Source organism: Pelobates fuscus, chromosome 2, assembly GCF_036172605.1.
Source record: "Pelobates fuscus isolate aPelFus1 chromosome 2, aPelFus1.pri, whole genome shotgun sequence".
Taxonomy (NCBI): Eukaryota; Metazoa; Chordata; class Amphibia; order Anura; family Pelobatidae; genus Pelobates; species Pelobates fuscus.
In genome coordinates this window covers 75,943,060-75,962,262 of record NC_086318.1, presented here as the reverse complement: position 1 = coordinate 75,962,262, position 19,203 = coordinate 75,943,060, and the positions used below count along the sequence as shown (strand labels likewise).

Below are 19,203 nucleotides of genomic sequence, written 5' to 3'. Positions count from 1 at the left end.
ACGCAATCAAATTGTACCACAAAGCGGCCCCAGGTGAGAGCATACACTATTATGATTTTACCAGTCTATACCCTTACGTCAACAAAACAAAATTATATCCCACGGGTCACCCGGTAATCGTTTATGATAATTTTCAGCCTTTTGAACACTATTTTGGCCTTGCTAAAGTAACAGTGTACCCACCCCGAGGTTTATTTTTCCCTGTTCTACCGGTTAAAATGAATGGCAAACTTATGTTCCCATTATGTCGCACATGCACAGCCAATAACCAAACAACACATTGTGAACATAATGAGGAGGAACGATCTTTGACAGGTACTTGGTGCACTATTGAAATACAACAAGCCCTGATTAAGGGCTACAGGTTGGGTAAAATCTTTGAGATTTGGCACTTTCCTTACTCTTCCGATACGTTATTTGAAAAGTATATAAAGGTGCACCTTAGGGATAAACAGGAATCCTCAGGTTATCCTGAATGGTGTACGACTGATGAAAAAAGACGCCAATACATCGATGCTTATTACGCTAAAGAGGGTATTTTGTTAAGACCAGAAAAATAGAAGTAAACCCTGCAAAAAGACAGATTGCCAAATTGTTTCTTAATTCTTTATGGGGCAAATTTGGTCAGAAACCTAATTTGCAAACCACAAGTCTTGTATCTGATCCTGACAAGCTTTTTGGGTATGTATTTTTACCTGAATATGAGGTGTCTTCTCTGTCATTCATAAATGATGACACAGCCATGCTCAGTTGGAAGTACGCCCAGGGCTGTCACAGTCCGTCTCGCAATACCAATATATTTATTGCATGTTTTACCACCGCCTATGCACGACTTGAACTGTATAATGTTTTAGACCGTCTTAATGAGAGATGTCTCTACCACGACACTGACTCTGTTATTTTTGTTAGTACAGCGGGTGACTGGAATCCACCTCTAGGGGACTATCTAGGCGAGCTGACTAGTGAAATACCCTGTGACACACACATTACAGAGTTTGTATCTGCAGGGCCCAAGACTTATGGTTACAAACTATCGACGGATAAAACATCTCTAAAGGTGAAAGGCATACCGCTTCATGCCAGTAATGCCCAGTTGATTAACTTTGACAGTTTAAAAGACCTGGTGTTGGACTACCCCTTGCACTCAGACCCTGATGAACAGAAAAGAATAGTGGTACGACAGACCTCAATTGTCAGAAATAAACTCCTTTGGCAGATAGAGACGCGACCACTACAGAAAACACAAAAGTGTGTTTATACAAAAAGATATTTGGTCGACAACTTTACCACTCTCCCATTTGGTTACTAACCATTCACCATGGACACTCGTTTACAACATCCTTTTTCATGCATATTGGCCGGCCCTTCTAATTCAGGGAAAAGTTATTTTGTCAAACAGGTTTTACAGAATGCTACCACATTAATGTCGCACACTCCTGATAACATTGTTTGGTTTTATGCCTGCTGGCAAGTGCTTTATGATGAATTATTACTCACAACCCCAAATATTCGTTTTATAGAGGGTTTACCCACAACATTTAATGACGATAATTTGTTCCCCCCTAACAGAGTAAATTTGACTATTGTTGATGACTTAATGGAGGCTGCTAGTGAGAGTTCAGAAATTGAGAAAGCATTTACCAAGTATGTGCACCACAGAAATCTGAGTATTATGTATCTGGTGCAGAATGTGTTTTGTCAAGGTAAAAAAAGTCGTACTATAGCTTTAAACACTAAATATATGGTACTTTTTAAGAACCCAAGAGATAAACTGCAAATCACTACTCTGGCCCGCCAAATGTACCCCGGTAAATCACAATTTTTTCTAGATGCTTTTGAAGATGCCACACGCAAATCTTATGGTTATCTACTTGTAGATTTAAGATCTACAACCCTCGAAGAGTACCGCTTAAGAACTGGTCTATTCCCACCCGACCTTCCCTCGGCATATACTTATAACAAACAGCCCTCTAAAAGCCGATAAAATACCATTAACAGGTCATTCCCTGCCGAATCTCAGTCCCTGTAAGGATGTCTATGCGTATACGTCGCAATTGGTTGGCTTTACAAAGACTAATAAGTGCCTCGCCATCACAGAAAAAAGATATTTTATGCTCCGCATCTCATGATTTAGTCACGGCTATATGTGAAATTGCTCTTAATACCCTTAAAGGTAAGATACCTTTATCACAACAACAAGTAGAAAAGCTAAAAAAGTGGCGAAAAAATATAAAAGCACTGAGCAACAAAAAGGTGTCTTTTAGTAAGAAGAAGCAGTTGGTTAAACAGTCTGGAGGATTTATTGGCTCTCTGTTGGGATTTGCTATACCTCTGCTGACCGGTCTTTTGACTAACCGTTAATGGCCCATGCTGAGAAAAAGTACTTAGTGTTTAAACAAGAGTTAGACCTAATACAGCGAACCACTCAGAGCTCTGAGGCCTCTCGTGAGTCTGTCACTCAGAACCTAGATAATGAGATTATGTCTATTCTTCAAAATAGAGGTGTGTCGGATGATGAGAAGATAAAGAGGTATACCACTATATTGCATAAATACTTGGTACGTGCTAAACAGAGTGAAAGCGAAAAGTTGGGCTTGACACTTTTCTTACCTCCTGGAGAATCCTCAGTACCAAACATCCCTGTAGCACATCCTCATGCTGCTGGAGTCTCTGATGTTTCAGACGCTGTATTTCATGAAGTTGTTAATAATGTAAATGTCCGCTATAAAAAAAATGCTGAATTGTTCTTGAGTAGAATGTCTCAATTTAAGCACATTACCGCTTGGAATGATAAGGGTGAATTTGTTTATAAAAACACTGTTGTACCGGGATCCAGCATACTCGATTTGGTACGTAGTGTTACCCAGAGTCACAATGTTACGGTACGTAAATTACCTCTGGGCTGGGATACTTTTCTTCAGGCTATGGCTGACCTGAACATACCATCTACAGTTGTGGGCAACACATCAAATAGAGACTATTTGGAACAATTGAAATTGCAGAGCCTTCCAAGTGAGACTCGGGACATAACACCCCATTTTCAAAAGAGACAATCGTTACCAAATATTTCTTTTAGCACCCCGGGATTAACTACATCTCACGGCTATTTGCTACCTAAGAAGCGCCCACGTATACTAAAGCATCCTGCTGATTGGTTGAATTTGTGATATTTATTCCTTGCTTTTCTGACTAATACATTTGATGATTATTGCTTTTCCTACATATATTGTATTATAGCTTTTCCTGCGGATATTGTATTATTGTTTTTCCTGTGAATATTGCATTGACTTTTTTTTTGTCTAATAAACATTGCTATATGAGTTAATTTGGCATTTATTTATTTCTCCGATTTATATAAATCTGTCCTCTGTGTTTGTTCTATACTTTAAAAAAGATCCCAGACACATCTTTCAAAAACATGCCCAGACACAATCCCTTTACTCAGCAATATCCCTCCTCTAAATGAAATTAAAAATAAATGTAAAAAATCCAATCAAAGAATGTAATACCTCATACAACCATATGGTGGCACACTCTATGACCATTGTATCGTGTCTATAACACCCCGTGATGTGGCTTCATTAAAATGTTCGCTAATATGTAATAAAGATCATGGGCGTGGTCATAACACGCCGTGTGTGTGGACTCATAAAAATGGCCGTTACTACGTCAAAAATAGCACTGGGGACGTAATGTGCCATGGTTGTGGTTTAGTGCCATGGTTTAGTAAAGAAGGGGCGGTACACACATCGTCGCGCAATGGGCGGGTCATATTGCGCAACAGGCGTGGTTTAATAAATAGGGGTGGGGCACCTGACAAAATAAAAATGTATTAGGGGCGGGGCCCATAAGGTGTCATGGGCGTGGTTTAGTCAAAAAAGGGGCGGATCACACAACAATGCGCAATGGGCGGGGTTATATTGCACAGTGGGCGTGGTTTACTAAAAAGGGGCGGGGCACCTGTCAAAAGTTAGTTTGATGACTTGTGTAGCTGTACACTACTGAGCTCTTATTGTTGCGTCTCGGTCGACGGGGTTGGTCTTGGTCAGACCAATCAGTCTCACCCGAGGATGACCCTCTGTAGTTACTGGGTCTCCTGTTGTACTTTCTTTTTTCCCTAAAGATCTCGCCGCTGCTGAAATCTTTAAAATCCATTTGGAATTTATTGTGTTTTTTTATCTTTAGATGTTGTCTGTAGTTGGTGATGTTTTGCTGTAATTTGTTTTCCATGGGAACATACAGATCGTCTGACTTAAAGTTTTTTATTATTGTGATTTCATTTTGTAGTTTCAGGTTAGTTTCGTCAAAGTTGGTAGTTTCTAATTTAATTAGATAGTCCATCAGCCGGAAAGAACAGTCCAAGAGGATCGTGTTCCATTCCCCAATTTGTTCATCGGTCCGGACTTTGTCTGGCAGGAGAATGTCGGGGCGTAAGCCCCTAGGTACTAGTTTTTGCTGTGAGTACTGTTTTAAACTGGTTAGCTCCCAGAAGCTCCTGGTTTGTTCTTGATAAAGTGTTTGGATGGCAAAGAAAGAAATGTTGATATCATTATTAGTAATGTCCTTATCGGTGAGAGGGTTGGTAGAAAAGACATTGGTTATCTCATCCTGACCAAAATTGGGATCACCCAATTTTTCCAACAGGTCAGTCATGAGCTGTGAGCACGGTCTGGTTATGGGGAAATAGCCGATAAGTAACGAGCCTAAGAGGATACTGAAGTGTGGGCTCGTATTTCCCAAATGAGGGCCAAAAGTAGGTACTGAAACCTTAAGAATAAATGATTAGAGGGGTGGGCCCTATAGCAGTGTAAAATAAATCTGAGGGACAGATGAGGGGATAACCCTAAGTAAATTGGTACAGAGAGATAGGAGAACAGTTCTGTCCCTATATAGTATTGGAGAAAATCTCAGAAATAGTAAAAGAAAAATGGTTTTTTATTATTATTAATTGAATACTAAACACACGCACTGAAAATAAGACAATCAGTGGTCATCGCTACCCCAGTGCTGGATAACTGGGGCAGAAACGGATGACTAAACCTTAACAATACTCAAGTGAGGAATATATACAGACGGGGAGTGAGGAAAACAAAGGGTATATGTACATAAGACAAACGACTAGGGGCACCAGTCACCGAATAACGGTGAAGTGGATAAGTCCCTAAACCAGTAAACAAGGTGTACTAAGCCGGTAAGTCTAAACCTGGAGGTAATAGAGTAGCTAATAGTCAGTAATTCGTATTAGTAATGATCCAGCCCTCTTGGTCTAGATATGTGTAGTACACCTAGTAATATAGAAAGCTAAAATACTAGCTAGAGTAGCTGGTATGTATACAGAGTATCTAAGGTTACTGGTTTAATCAGTGGTACAGCAGAGCGTCAGGACGGTGATCTGTATAGTTTGTGATGATCACAAAGGTCTGTAGGAAGTTGATACTGTTAAAGGTATCTGGATACGTCCTCATGCGGGGGTGCTATGTGCACTGTATGTTGTGTATGGACCAGGAATAACACAGTAACTTAATCGTCAATTAGACTGTGTCAGTCATGAGATTAAATACCTTGGTCCAGTACACTGTGGACAGAATCCACTAATAGCCAAAAATGGCATTAATAAAGGAGGGTAACACTGTAACTTGTCGTCAGTTAACCGTGTTAGTAATTGTTTGAGTAACTTAATCTGGCACCCGCTAATCGCTAAGGTGGCACGATTGTTCACTGAATAATTATCGTCCGCTTGTCACTGCGGTATACCCAAGCGTGGGAACTGTGTCCGGCACCGTGTGGTTGTTATAATGGTAATAATCTATATGGTGTAAATCCGAACAGTGTTCCACACAGTGGTCCAATAACAGGACAGTGTTCCACACCGCGGTACCGAAAACGTACAGTCCACTAAAGTCCTACCCCTGTATATAGGGGGCTAGAGTGGTCTGCCGGTTCGTACCGGGGGGGGGGGGGGTTTGATGGTAGAGAGAGTAAACCAAAGTGCGTGCCCCTTATCCACAAGTTAAAATCGTTGCCAGTCTGATCAAAGCCAGGTAGAGTTACACTATTAAAGGTGAGATGTCTCAGTGGCACCGTTAAAGAGGCAGTAAGGTAGTACCCCTTGTATAGCACCCAGTGAGATAGTGAGAGAACCTTCAACTGTGCCTTCGAGGGCACCTACGTATAAAGAGAAATCTCAAATAACTATCTGATAGTGGAGCAAAAAATGCCCTAATCTGTGCCTTCAAGGGCACCTATCTGTAGTGCTAACAGTGCTAGGCTAAGTTAGAACAAAGTGGCAACAAGAGTCTTTAGACGGCTGTAGTCTATCGATCCAACTGCAGGATAGTAGGAAAAAGGATCGTAAGTGTAGCTGAGGTGGCTAAGTATATAGTAGCACACCGAGTGTCATCAGATCACACCAAGTCGGATCTATGTCAGGAGCCCCGACGCGCGTTTCACCCAACACACAGGCTCATCAGGGGGAACTGACTCCCCGAACAGAGTGAGGTTAAAAAGCCCGCCCCAGGTCCCGATTGGACAGGCCGCCGACGTGACGTCATTGGTAACCTTCAGAGGGTACGGTGGCTCGGCATGATCAATAATAATGAAAGGCGGAAGAGATGCCTAGAGAATAATTATCCCGATGGGGGTGCCGAGCTGGATACTACCGTGGTCAATATGAGATCCCTAGTGTGGGTACCTAAGTTAATATAATAATCAGGGAAATGTCCTACCAGGGATGTCAGCCAGCGGTTCGTAATGTGGCATATGTTAAGAAATATTAGAATGCATGTGAAAAGAAGTAGGGTTAAATGCCTAGTAACAATTAGGATTTTGATGTTATGTCATAGCACCAAAGGGTGCTGAGTAGTAAGATATAGCATAAAAGAGAGTGAGTTGTGCTCATCAGTGAATGAATGCTGTGTAGTTAAATTCTTCATTCAATCCTGAAGGGGCCAATGTCTTGAAAAGGTAGATCCATTTGGATTCTTTTTGTAGAAGGATTTTGTTGAAATTTCCTTTCCTTTGGTTTGGTGTAAGTCTTTCAATTGCCTGGAATTTCAGGTTTTCTGGTTTGCCTTCATGGAAGTTATTAATGTGTCTGGACACCGGTGTTGGGGTCACAGTATTGTTGATGGAGTTAACATGTTGGAGTATTCTTCTGCGAAACTGTTGGAAGGTCTTTCCTATGTACTGGGTGCCGCAGACGCATGTAATAATATAAATGATGCGTGTAGTGCTGCAGTTCACCAGTGCATTGGTAGTGATGGTGATTTTTGATTGTGTAGACTGGATGGTTTTTGAAGGTGTGATGTACTGGCATGCCTTACAATGGCCACACCTGTAGGTTCCCTTGGTCTTGGATAGCCAATTGTCAGGTGGGGAGGGTAAGGCCAGATGACTGTGGACAAGGAGATCCTGTAGGTTGGTGGGTCTGCGGGCTGTCAGTGGTGGGTGGTCAGGTAAGCTGTTCCTCAAGGAAGGGTTGTGCAGTAAGATAGGCCAGTTGGTCTGTAGTATATGCGACATAGTGTTCCAGCCCTGGTCGAACGTGGCAATGCATCTGGGTGTTTTTGTTTCCATTTTGGGTTTGGTCATAGTAAGACTCAGATGTCTGCTGATGCCACTGGCCCTTTGGAAAGCTTGCTTGAGAACCCGATTGGGGTACCCTAATTCTTTAAATCTAGATCTTAGGAGTTTGCATTCATTATAGAAGGTGAAATCTTCAGAACAGTTTCTTCTGGCTCGTAGGTATTGGCCGAAAGGTATAGACGCTTTAAATCTGTAGGGGTGGTGGCTCTCCCAATGTAGGAGGCTATTAGTCGCGGTGGATTTCCGAAATAATTCGGTTTGAATGGTGCCGTCTTCTGTGAGTAGGATTTTTAGGTCAAGGAAGACGAGTTCTCGTTCATCGATTACATGTGTTAATTTAAGATTGATCTCATTCTCGTTGAGGGTTTTTACAAATTCCTCAAAGATATCAATGGGGCCTGTCCAGAGAAGCAGCACGTCGTCAATATATCTGTGCCAGCTTAGAATGAACCTGTGAAACCGGTCATATTTAGCTGATTTGACGACATGCTGCTCCCACCATCCCAGGAACAAGTTGGCGTATGTTGGCGCGCAAGTTGTCCCCATAGCAGTCCCAGATACTTGCAGATAATACTGTCCATTGAAAATAAAATAGTTATGGGTCAGTATGAATTTTCCTACTATCCTGCAGTTGGATCGATAGACTACAGCCGTCTAAAGACTCTTATTGCCACTTTGTTCTAACTTAGCCTAGCACTGTTAGCACTACAGATAGGTGCCCTTGAAGGCACAGATTAGGGCATTTTTTGCTCCACTATCAGATAGTTATTTGAGATTTCTCTTTATACGTAGGTGCCCTCGAAGGCACAGTTGAAGGTTCTCTCACTATCTCACTGGGTGCTATACAAGGGGTACTACCTTACTGCCTCTTTAACGGTGCCACTGAGACATCTCACCTTTAATAGTGTAACTCTACCTGGCTTTGATCAGACTGGCAACGATTTTAACTTGTGGATAAGGGGCACGCACTTTGGTTTACTCTCTCTACCATCAAACCCCCCCCCCCCCCCCCGGTACGAACCGGCAGACCACTCTAGCCCCCTATATACAGGGGTAGGACTTTAGTGGACTGTACGTTTTCGGTACCGCGGTGTGGAACACTGTCCTGTTATTGGACCACTGTGTGGAACACTGTTCGGATTTACACCATATAGATTATTACCATTATAACAATCACACGGTGCCGGACACAGTTCCCACGCTTGGGTATACCGCAGTGACAAGCGGACGATAATTATTCAGTGAACAATCGTGCCACCTTAGCGATTAGCGGGTGCCAGATTAAGTTACTCAAACTATTACTAACACGGTTAACTGACGACAAGTTACAGTGTTACCCTCCTTTATTAATGCCATTTTTGGCTATTAGTGGATTCTGTCCACAGTGTACTGAACCAAGGTATTTAATCTCATGACTGACACAGTCTAATTGACGATTAAGTTACTGTGTTATTCCTGGTCCATACACAACATACAGTGCACATAGCACCCCCGCGTAAGGACGTATCCAGATACCTTTAACAGTATCAACTTCCTACAGACCTTTGTGATCATCACAAACTATACAGATCACCGTCCTGACGCTCTGCTGTACCGCTGATTAAACCAGTAACCTTAGATACTCTGTATACATACCAGCTACTCTAGCTAGTATTTTAGCTTTCTATATTACTAGGTGTACTACACATATCTAGACCAAGAGGGCTGGATCATTACTAATACGAATTACTGACTATTAGCTACTCTATTACCTCCAGGTTTAGACTTACCGGCTTAGTACACCTTGTTTACTGGTTTAGGGACTTATCCACTTCACCGTTATTCGGTGACTGGTGCCCCTAGTCGTTTGTCTTATGTACATATACCCTTTGTTTTCCTCACTCCCCGTCTGTATATATTCCTCACTTGAGTATTGTTAAGGTTTAGTCATCCGTTTCTGCCTCAGTTATCCAGCACTGGGGTAGCGATGACCACTGATTGTGTTATTTTCAGTGCATGTGTTTAGTATTCAATTAATAATAATAAAAAAACATTTTTCTTTTACTATTTCTGAGATTTTCTCCAATACTATATAGGGACAGAACTGTTCTCCTATCTCTCTGTACCAATTTACTTAGGGTTATCCCCTCATCTGTCCCTCAGATTTATTTTACACTGCTATAGGGCCCACCCCTCTAATCAGGATAAAAAACCATGTACAAAGTATTCAGTCCAAAACATCTGGAGAAATAATATTAATTAACAAAAATCCCAAGTGATAATGGCGCTTATTTCTCTTTAAAAATTTTTTAAATTTAAGTAATATAGCAGCATCTATCAAAGTGTAATAGCTCATGAAATACACTACAACAATGTTCTCTCTACTATTTTTTAGTTTCATCCTCACGTCTCTCATTACTAAAATCTCTATCTTTCTGCTTACCTGTCCCTACTGACACCATCTTCATTGCTTTTACTTCTCTCTGTTCATCCCATACACTATACGCATTCCTATCCACCCTTTCTCCCCCAACTCCTTGTAAATCCTCAAAATACAAAAATTCAACCAAAACATTTAAATCCCACCTTCTCTTACTTTCTATTCTTTTGCTCCTGGCAGCTGGTGATGTCTCTCCAAACCATGGTCCCACCTCTACTTACCTACCTCTAGGAGATTCCTGGGTAACCAGACCAGTTACCTCCACTAGTTCCCTTCCTTAAGCTGATCAGGAACTTTTACATGGTTAAGGGTATTAGCTCTATGTGCTCCCAGGAAGGGAAGGCACTCAGTCATGGAAGCTCTTAGTCCTTACAAGGACTTTCCCTGCTGCAGCCCCTGCAAGCTGGAACAGCATATACAGGGGTTACATCTTCCTCCCCTCCAGTAACTAGACAAGACACAGTTCTGGAGGTATAAACTCTGACAATCTTTATTTGGAACACAACTTTTATGCACAGTCTCCATTCAAGGTAACCCAAATCATAAGCCCGCCCCGGCATCGCCGTGTCAGGGAAATAATCAGGTTCCCTCTCAGGTCCAGAGGGTATTCCCTTCCATGATCCAATGTGCTTGAAAGATAACAAAGTTTCCTCTCAGGTCCAGAAAAGTCTACAATAGTTCCAAACCCCCCCACACACATTTCAAGATTACAAAAGGGGTTAACTGATTGTATGAAAGGACAGAGCTTACAACCTGGGTTACTCTTTGAAGCTGGGGACTCCAACACAGCTATTCGGTAAGGCGTGAGAAGGCACACCTAAGTGCCCTGGAAGCCTGGTTTGCCTCTTAGATAGGAAGTATTTAGACATGTTAATGCTCATCAGCTTTCAGGAACAAACAACCCCCTGTGTTTCAATATCATATCCAGATCAAGCCAAAACATGATTTGCGAACAAGGGGTCTCCACAACTAATACATTGCCTCTTAGATAGGGAGATCCCCGACATGAGGATCTGAAACAATGCGGGCAAGCAAGTGGGCATAGTACTCAGTGACGGCGGTCTGTCACACATCTCCCCCTTGTCCACCCCCAACAGCCACAGAAGGACCCACACAGGTCAGCTAAAAACAACAGAACACATATCTGATGTTAAAAAAAAAGTATAATTTGGGTTAGATATACTTTTTTATAAGCTGTCTCACAATAAAAATACAAGAGAATCCGCACACAAGGGTAATCTCCAATGATCCACAGAAAAAATGAAAAAGTGCACATTTATTACTATAAAAATCATGAATTGATGGCATCAAACTGTCATGGCATCCCTCATGAGTGCTAAAGGTTAAGCAGGCATAATATATCATACAAACGACATGATGGATCCAGAATAACATAGGTGTCCAGGCAAAAGAAATAAACTTTGCAAAAATGGGACAAATTGATAGAAGGAATAACAAGTTGTCGTAATACCTGCTACTGCCAGACAGCGGAGAGACCACCCACACCACTAACCGAAAAAAAAAGGGATGTTTGAGCCCTGACTACAGTACACATCAGCCCCAATACATAGTAAAAACCAAAGAAAAACATGTTACTTGCGCTCTATCCTTTATCCCTATGTATTTTTAAAACAAATGGAGGTCTTTTAGTTACCTCCAATGGCCATGAGAGGATTGAGCCCACCTGCCACATCAAGGCAGACCCCCCTAGGTGGGTCCTAACTCTAACCATTCACCTTGCTTCCTTGAGCCTCTGGCAAAAATCTCTAATGAGACAGAAAGGGGTATTTTTTATATACACCCCTATACATTATTAACCCTTAATAGGGAACACATGGGATGGGCGGCTGCATTGTAACAAGGCTGAGTAATACAAAAATTGGATACAAATGCAGAAAGAAAAGTCCTGCGCTCAACTCCCATCACTACTGGGCGGCTGCAATGACTACAGTACACATCAGCCCCAATACATAGTAAAAACCAAAGAAAAACATGTTACTTGCGCTCTATCCTTTATCTTTTTCTTTGGTTTTTACTATGTATTGGGGCTGATGTGTACTGTAGTCATTGCAGCCGCCCAGTAGTGATGGGAGTTGAGCGCAGGACTTTTCTTTCTGCATTTGTATCCAATTTTTGTATTACTCAGCCTTGTTACAATGCAGCCGCCCATCCCATGTGTTCCCTATTAAGGGTTAATAATGTATAGGGGTGTATATAAAAAATACCCCTTTCTGTCTCATTAGAGATTTTTGCCAGAGGCTCAAGGAAGCAAGGTGAATGGTTAGAGTTAGGACCCACCTAGGGGGGTCTGCCTTGATGTGGCAGGTGGGCTCAATCCTCTCATGGCCATTGGAGGTAACTAAAAGACCTCCATTTGTTTTAAAAATACATAGGGATAAAGGATAGAGCGCAAGTAACATGTTTTTCTTTGGTTTTTACTATGTATTGGGGCTGATGTGTACTGTAGTCATTGCAGCCGCCCAGTAGTGATGGGAGTTGAGCGCAGGACTTTTCTTTCTGCATTTGTATCCAATTTTTGTATTACTCAGCCTTGTTACAATGCAGCCGCCCATCCCATGTGTTCCCTATTAAGGGTTAATAATGTATAGGGGTGTATATAAAAAATACCCCTTTCTGTCTCATTAGAGATTTTTGCCAGAGGCTCAAGGAAGCAAGGTGAATGGTTAGAGTTAGGACCCACCTAGGGGGGTCTGCCTTGATGTGGCAGGTGGGCTCAATCCTCTCATGGCCATTGGAGGTAACTAAAAGACCTCCATTTGTTTTAAAAATACATAGGGATAAAGGATAGAGCGCAAGTAACATGTTTTTCTTTGGTTTTTACTATGTTTGAGCCCTGGCTGCATTTCTCACCTCCCTGGTGCTCTCTCAACACTCTAACTTTACCTGGCTGCCTTTGGCATGCAGTGAGGATGATTACTTTACTGTAATGTTGAGGTTTGCCTATGAATGAAGATTTGCATTTTTAGCTGCATGCCACATCCATTTGAGTACTGAAACCATTTTACCCATGAAGAGAAAATAAATAGACGTTAAGGTTAGATAACACAATTTATTAACGTGTAACTTGTGATTTTTACATTGAATTAGACATGCCTATGCATTGGTCAAATTAGTACTACATTGTTTTAATTAAACTACATTTAAAATATTGTGAAAGTAAATTAAAATCATGATACATTATATCTTCACTATTAAACAAGTAGAGTGAGAAATGAACAAAAAAAAAATCTTTAATATGATGTATCATATTAATATATCTCTAAGGTATTAGACAAGGGTAGAGGATTTTATAAAGGGTGTTCTAGATAGATGATATGTAACAAAGAAACTTAAAGTATTTGGTTCAAAAAGCCCCCAGCTTTAGAGGCCCCTTTGGAGGTGACCACAGGTGTGTATATTATATGAGGAGTTTTTGGATAGAAATGTCACGTTTATTATAATCTTCATTTTGCACTTATTGATTTACATTGTGAGTATATTCATCCAAACACGAACACTTTAATTGTTTATGTTTTGACACTGTTTTTAATTGCTTATATCACACTAATTTTGTATACTCGCAATGCTCTTATAATAGACTAATTTAATACACTTTAGCTTATTTAGCACTATTTATTTGTCTCCCACATTTGGATTTAGCGTAGGACCCACCAATATTGGGGTACTTTGAAGTAGTGGTGGGCTTAACACAATATGCTAAATGGTGGAACTGAATCCCCATATTTTGTCTTCTTAGATAGGCAAATTATGTAGCCTTATAAGATTATTAATGTATTTTTATGTGTGCGCCGTAATTTAATTTGCAGTGTGCGCCAAATTCTATGCAGTCTTATACTAGGGTGCCAAGAAAAGATATCTCAGAGCCACCTGTAATAGAATATTGATCTACAGGAATCCTAAAAATATTCCAGCATAGAGTTCACTTCCCTTAGATTTGCTATTGGGAGGTCAACAACAGCTAGCTGCGGAGAATATCTATGAGATTTGTCTTGGTACTATTATAAAGGATCATTACTAACTACTAAGATTCTTCACAAAACTATTAATGCTATTAATACATTTTTAACTGTTAATCAATCAGGTTTAGTTTTTAATCAAAATAATCAATAATTTTAGACATCAGCTGTTGCTCAGGATTTGGAATTAGAATAAAATATGATCCAAGAATTAAAACAGTAGAGTTTTGCAATTTCTAAACTCTGCTTCTTTAGATTTCAAATTGTGAATTTCCTTTTCTAGCTCATCAGCAACTTCTCGTATCTTTTTTGCCTCCTCAGACTTTGCTCCTTTGCCCAGTTCCTTTGCACTGTTTACAACATTCGCAATGTCGACAACTAGAAAAAGTGCAGCAAAAATCCCTGACACGGCCGCTGCTACACGGGCCCCACGTGCTACTAAACTGGCCCCTTGAGCTGCAGTAGTTGATAACTTCACCAGCTGAATAACCCGGGCCACCTCTGCCACTGTATACACCCCTCTTCCACTCAGTCTAGCCAGATCAACATTATCCACACCTAATAAAGACTTCATATCTGTAATTAAGGCATCAATCTCTTTTAGCATCTCTTGCATCTTCTCTTTCTCTTCATTAACATACTCTAAAATCCTTTCTACCTCCTTGCATTTGTTTTTAGTGTGAACATTATCAGCAATTGATGCTATAGCCCCAGTTACTCCTCCAGCAGTAGCCGCTCCCACACCGATAGCAGAGACGGTTAATGATGCTCCAAAAGTAAAAGGAGCCAAAGCAAGCCCTGCAATGGCAGCAACACCCCCGGCTATTCCCACAGAGCTCCCAACGATGTTGGCTGTAACGGCTCCTTTATGGAAATGGTCAATATCAGCTGCGATGCTGCACAATTCATTTATACATTTCTCAAACGTTTGTATGACTGTATGCTGTAGGTTATCAAACTCTTCAAGTCGCTTCTTGACCTGTAACAAGAAAAATATATATATATATATATATATAAAAAAATACCGTAAGATTGGAAAGTTATCACACAAATTTTCTGTTCATCTTAAAGGGTTACTCCAAGCACCATGGCCACTTCAGTGATTTGGTTTCAAAGTGAAATGCTGCATATACAGAGCTTAACCATGTAACATTACCTCTGACAGTGTCATTAGCCAGCCTGGAACTTAGTCAGTTCTATGCAAAATTTGCATCTGATGCCAACACATACGGCATGCTGTCAACATACAGCCATTAGCAGCATGTCCCCCTCCCAGTCCTATTTTCAGTCTGTCTTCCCTGGCTTCCCTTCCCCTGCAGCAACGGTAAGTGATGTCAACTAAGAAGGATCGGGCTAAAGGGAGAACTTAGACTTGGTTATGGAATTGTGGTAAGTTTCAGCATATCTTTTATTTATTCATTTTTTTTAAGTTTGGGGGAAAACCACCTCAGAAAGGGTTAAGCTAACCAAAACCAATTTTTTAACCCTTTAATTACAACTTACAACATATGCTCTTGTAATATTTTATAAAGGAGTAAATAAAAACTAGCTACTAGAGAGAGACACATGTATACACGTATATCCACATGTTGAGGAGAAAGGAGGATCACTAGTGGGTGTTAAGGACATTAACACAATCGAAAGGTTAGGAATCAGTGGGGGTTATGGGTAAAAAATAAAAGTGAGGACTGAGAGAGCAGAAGCACAATTGAATGTAAATAGGCCAAAACACAAACCCGAATTGAGACAAATGAGAATTTGGGTTTGTACACAAGTCTGGAGATAGTGGGTATAAACAGGAGTGTATGTTAATTGGCTAAAATTAGAAAACGTAGATAGGGAGAAATAAAATAGGAAAGATGAGGTAATAATTATACAAAGAAGAAACAAAATGCAATCATAATCACACGCAAACCATCAGCATTAATACAGACATCAGCCACAAACAGACTATATGTACACCCAAGTTGATCTGGTATGCCTACTGCAACACACAGGAATGAGGTAGTCTGACTTACAGTGAATAGCTCAAACTGGATACAGGCAGAAATTTCACCAAATATCTGTCTAAAGAATAATAGTAAAGTGATTGACACCTGAAGTCAAGTGCAATGAGTCCAGGAGCTAATTCACTAGGAAAGGCTATTTATATATTCAGATGAAGATAAATCTGGTAATCCGGGATAAATCACGGCACTATTATATATATGGGGTGTATGTGGCGGAACCAACCTCGCCACTGTCCACTGGAGAGGCCTGGTTGCTCGCCTGCTCCCTTTAGACTATGGTCCTGCATTTTAAACTTTTATTTTACCTGCAGAAAGGTTTATTTGTGCCTTTCTGCGGACTGTTAAAGCCATGCTACCCCAGATAGCTATGCCATGGAGCCCAGCCGTATACTGAAAGACTCTATGAAAGACTTTGGCTCCATGGCGATTGAACTGGATGTATATGATCTGAGCACCATTCGGTAATAATGTGTGCTCAGATCTAAGCTATCTGGGGATATGTGGAATGTAAATGTTTTATGTACTAAATGTACCAGTATGTATTTTTCTGTCTTTTATTGTCATTTGTCTGCCATGTGTGTAATGGAGTTTGCCTCTGTCCTTGGAGATAATTGGATTCCTTCCCAATTATCTCCAGGCCAGAGGGGATAGATTGTCTGTTTGTGCTGGGTGTGTTTTACGGTTCTCCTGTAAATGATTGGTTGTACCGTGCCCCACCCTGTGGGATGTCCCCTTGCATGTGGACTTGCATAAAAGCCAGTGTGTGGCCATTACAGTAGAGACCACTGCTTGACCCTCAACACGGAGCCTTGTCTCGTTCTTGGGGGGGATTCACTGTATGCTGTTAGAGACTGATTGCCAGGAGTGTAAGCTGATGTATGCTTTTCCCGTTCGTCTGCTAGCAGCTATTCATGAGGTTCCAGTTTGCAGTGCTATTTTGTATCCAGTTCGGGAGTTTGGTGTTCTGCAGTAGCTGTGCCTGTCTCTCAGAAAGGGGCATATCGCCCAAACGATTTTAACCCCTTGTCTGCTGATACGGTCCGTAACAGTGTATATCTTTAAATCTGATAGAGACAGAGTCAGTTTAATACACACCAAATACTATACTTTGTGCAGAAAGATTTAGACCATATATAGGATATAGAAAAACAGTATAAGGAACTGTTTCCTATAGTATAATGTAATAGATGTTGTCACAGTTTTATATGGTGTATACGTCTTTAAATCTGTTAGAGACAGAAAAAAGTGAAGTATATACCAGATGTTGTACTTTGTAGCAAAGATATAAACTTCATGAGATAGAAATACAGTAGGAGGGCGGGGCCTGACCGGGGAGCTGAGCAGACACGCTTTCTGTGAGCTCCCGAGCCTGGGCCCGATTTTCAGCGGCAAACTGAGGAAAACTTACCCGAATCGGTCCATCAACCCACCGCAACTGGCACTGTAAAAGCAGGGGTACAGAAGGACACCTCGCAAGCCTGCAAACACGCTGGGAATCCGGACCGGGAACTTGGGGCCCACAACGCATGGTGGATGGGAGAGACGGACGCTCTCCCGACCCTCCAAAACAAGCGGCACCCAAAGCATCGGGCCTACCAACCCCCCTCCCAGGACCAGAGGGGGTTATCCTGGTCCACACAAGCGTGTACCTTAAGCCTACACTGAATGCAATGGTTGAAGACAGCCAAAAGCATGAAACAAAGATGGCGGACGTGCTCCCTGAACAGGGGCGTGAACTGCATAAACTGGCGGATGATCGACCGGGGTAAAGCTACAACGCCTTGACAAACTGTTTGAACAATTCTGGCAGAAGATAGAGGCTCGAAAGCAGCACTCACACCCCCAACAACAAAGGAGGAGGCAAAGCGACGGGAACCGCAAAACGCCTGGGTCTCCCATGGGTAAAGCACCCTCCAAAGCACCAGGGCACCCTCAGCCAAGACAAAAGGCCGCTCCGGTAACAGCCGCAAAGCATGCCCCACGACGACAGAGTCGCAACACCCGTGCCCAGAAGCAGACCACTCCGGGCCCCCGCAGCATTTCAGCGGAGAGGGACCTGAAGCATCCCATAGCCAGGCTCCACAGATCCCGAACAGGGGCCCCCCAAGAGAAATGGAGGGAGAGAGGAAACAAACCGGCACACCTACCCCAAGTATCGACACCCAGAGACTCTCCCAAAACATTGAGCCGAGGCATTGGCTGATTTCACCATACCACCCTGGGAGCGGCACCCGTAAAATCTGGGACATGTCTCCTGGTGCTGCACCTCCATACCAGCGCTGATGATGCCGCTAATCCAATTTATTTTCTTGTTATGCCATAATTGATGTTCTCTTTACATGCCTTTATTTTTACACACTCCGTGACACTTTGGGACAGACCATGGGTTTGCTTTACTGGTATCACTGTATTGGCCACCTTAAAAGCAACTCTCATAATATATTCTTTATATACCTGCACTATGCTAGAATGATTTAACTGTGTCATGCATTTGCCCATACTGAAGAACAGCCATGCAGGATACCTTTTAAAATCTTGTAACCAGCCTAGTTAACATAAGCTACTACCGTGTAATATTCTCTTGTATCATACATATACTAAGGAATCTCATTAGATACCACAAGCCTGTTCATAACACTATTGAAAAGCTATCTTATAATCTACAATATGCCTAAATAGCATGATTTAAGCCTGTTCATAAATATAAAAATAGTGCATTGTACTACCATACCCTAATGCTTTCCATGTTATACACTCTCTGTTTTGAAATGTTGTAGAATTATTAAATTACCTATTATTGATTGACTATTATTCTTTTTCCTAACAGTATTTAGGAAATGCTTTTCTAGAAGGTTATGAGCAGCACCGGAACAGTCAAGTTCCTGTAGTATGAAACATTGTATGCCATAGTTAGATCACGAGAACTGTACTAATAAAATGTCTATTCACTAAAGCTTGAGAAACTAACCTTGAAGCTAAATGGTGCCAAGTACTCAAAATGGCTGTCTGCCAGATCCCCCCTCCCATCGAGCGAGCCTCGTGCTAAACAACAATGGCGCTTGTATCTTATGTCCACTCCCGTGTCAAAGATGACGACATCCCATGATGGGAGGATGCCCAACTAGCCACTTAACAGCTAAACCAATTAATAATATTGATGGGAGGGTATTGACTTAACCACTTAACACCTAATCCAATTAATAATGTTTATTTG

General features: G+C 41.5%; 1 protein-coding gene across 6 annotated transcripts in view; it reads right to left on the bottom strand.

Moving 5' to 3' along the window:
* Positions 1-14,174: 14,174 nt before the first annotated feature.
* Positions 14,175-19,203, bottom strand: part of LOC134586623 (apolipoprotein L3-like) — a 38,697-nt gene continuing 33,668 nt past the window's right edge. For all 6 annotated transcript variants that reach the window (XM_063442265.1, XM_063442262.1, XM_063442264.1 and 3 more), the window contains one exon: positions 14,175-14,959. In XM_063442265.1, coding sequence (XP_063298335.1) covers positions 14,192-14,959 — 768 coding nt within the window. In that variant the 3' untranslated portion in view covers positions 14,175-14,191. The remainder of the gene's footprint in view (positions 14,960-19,203) is intronic.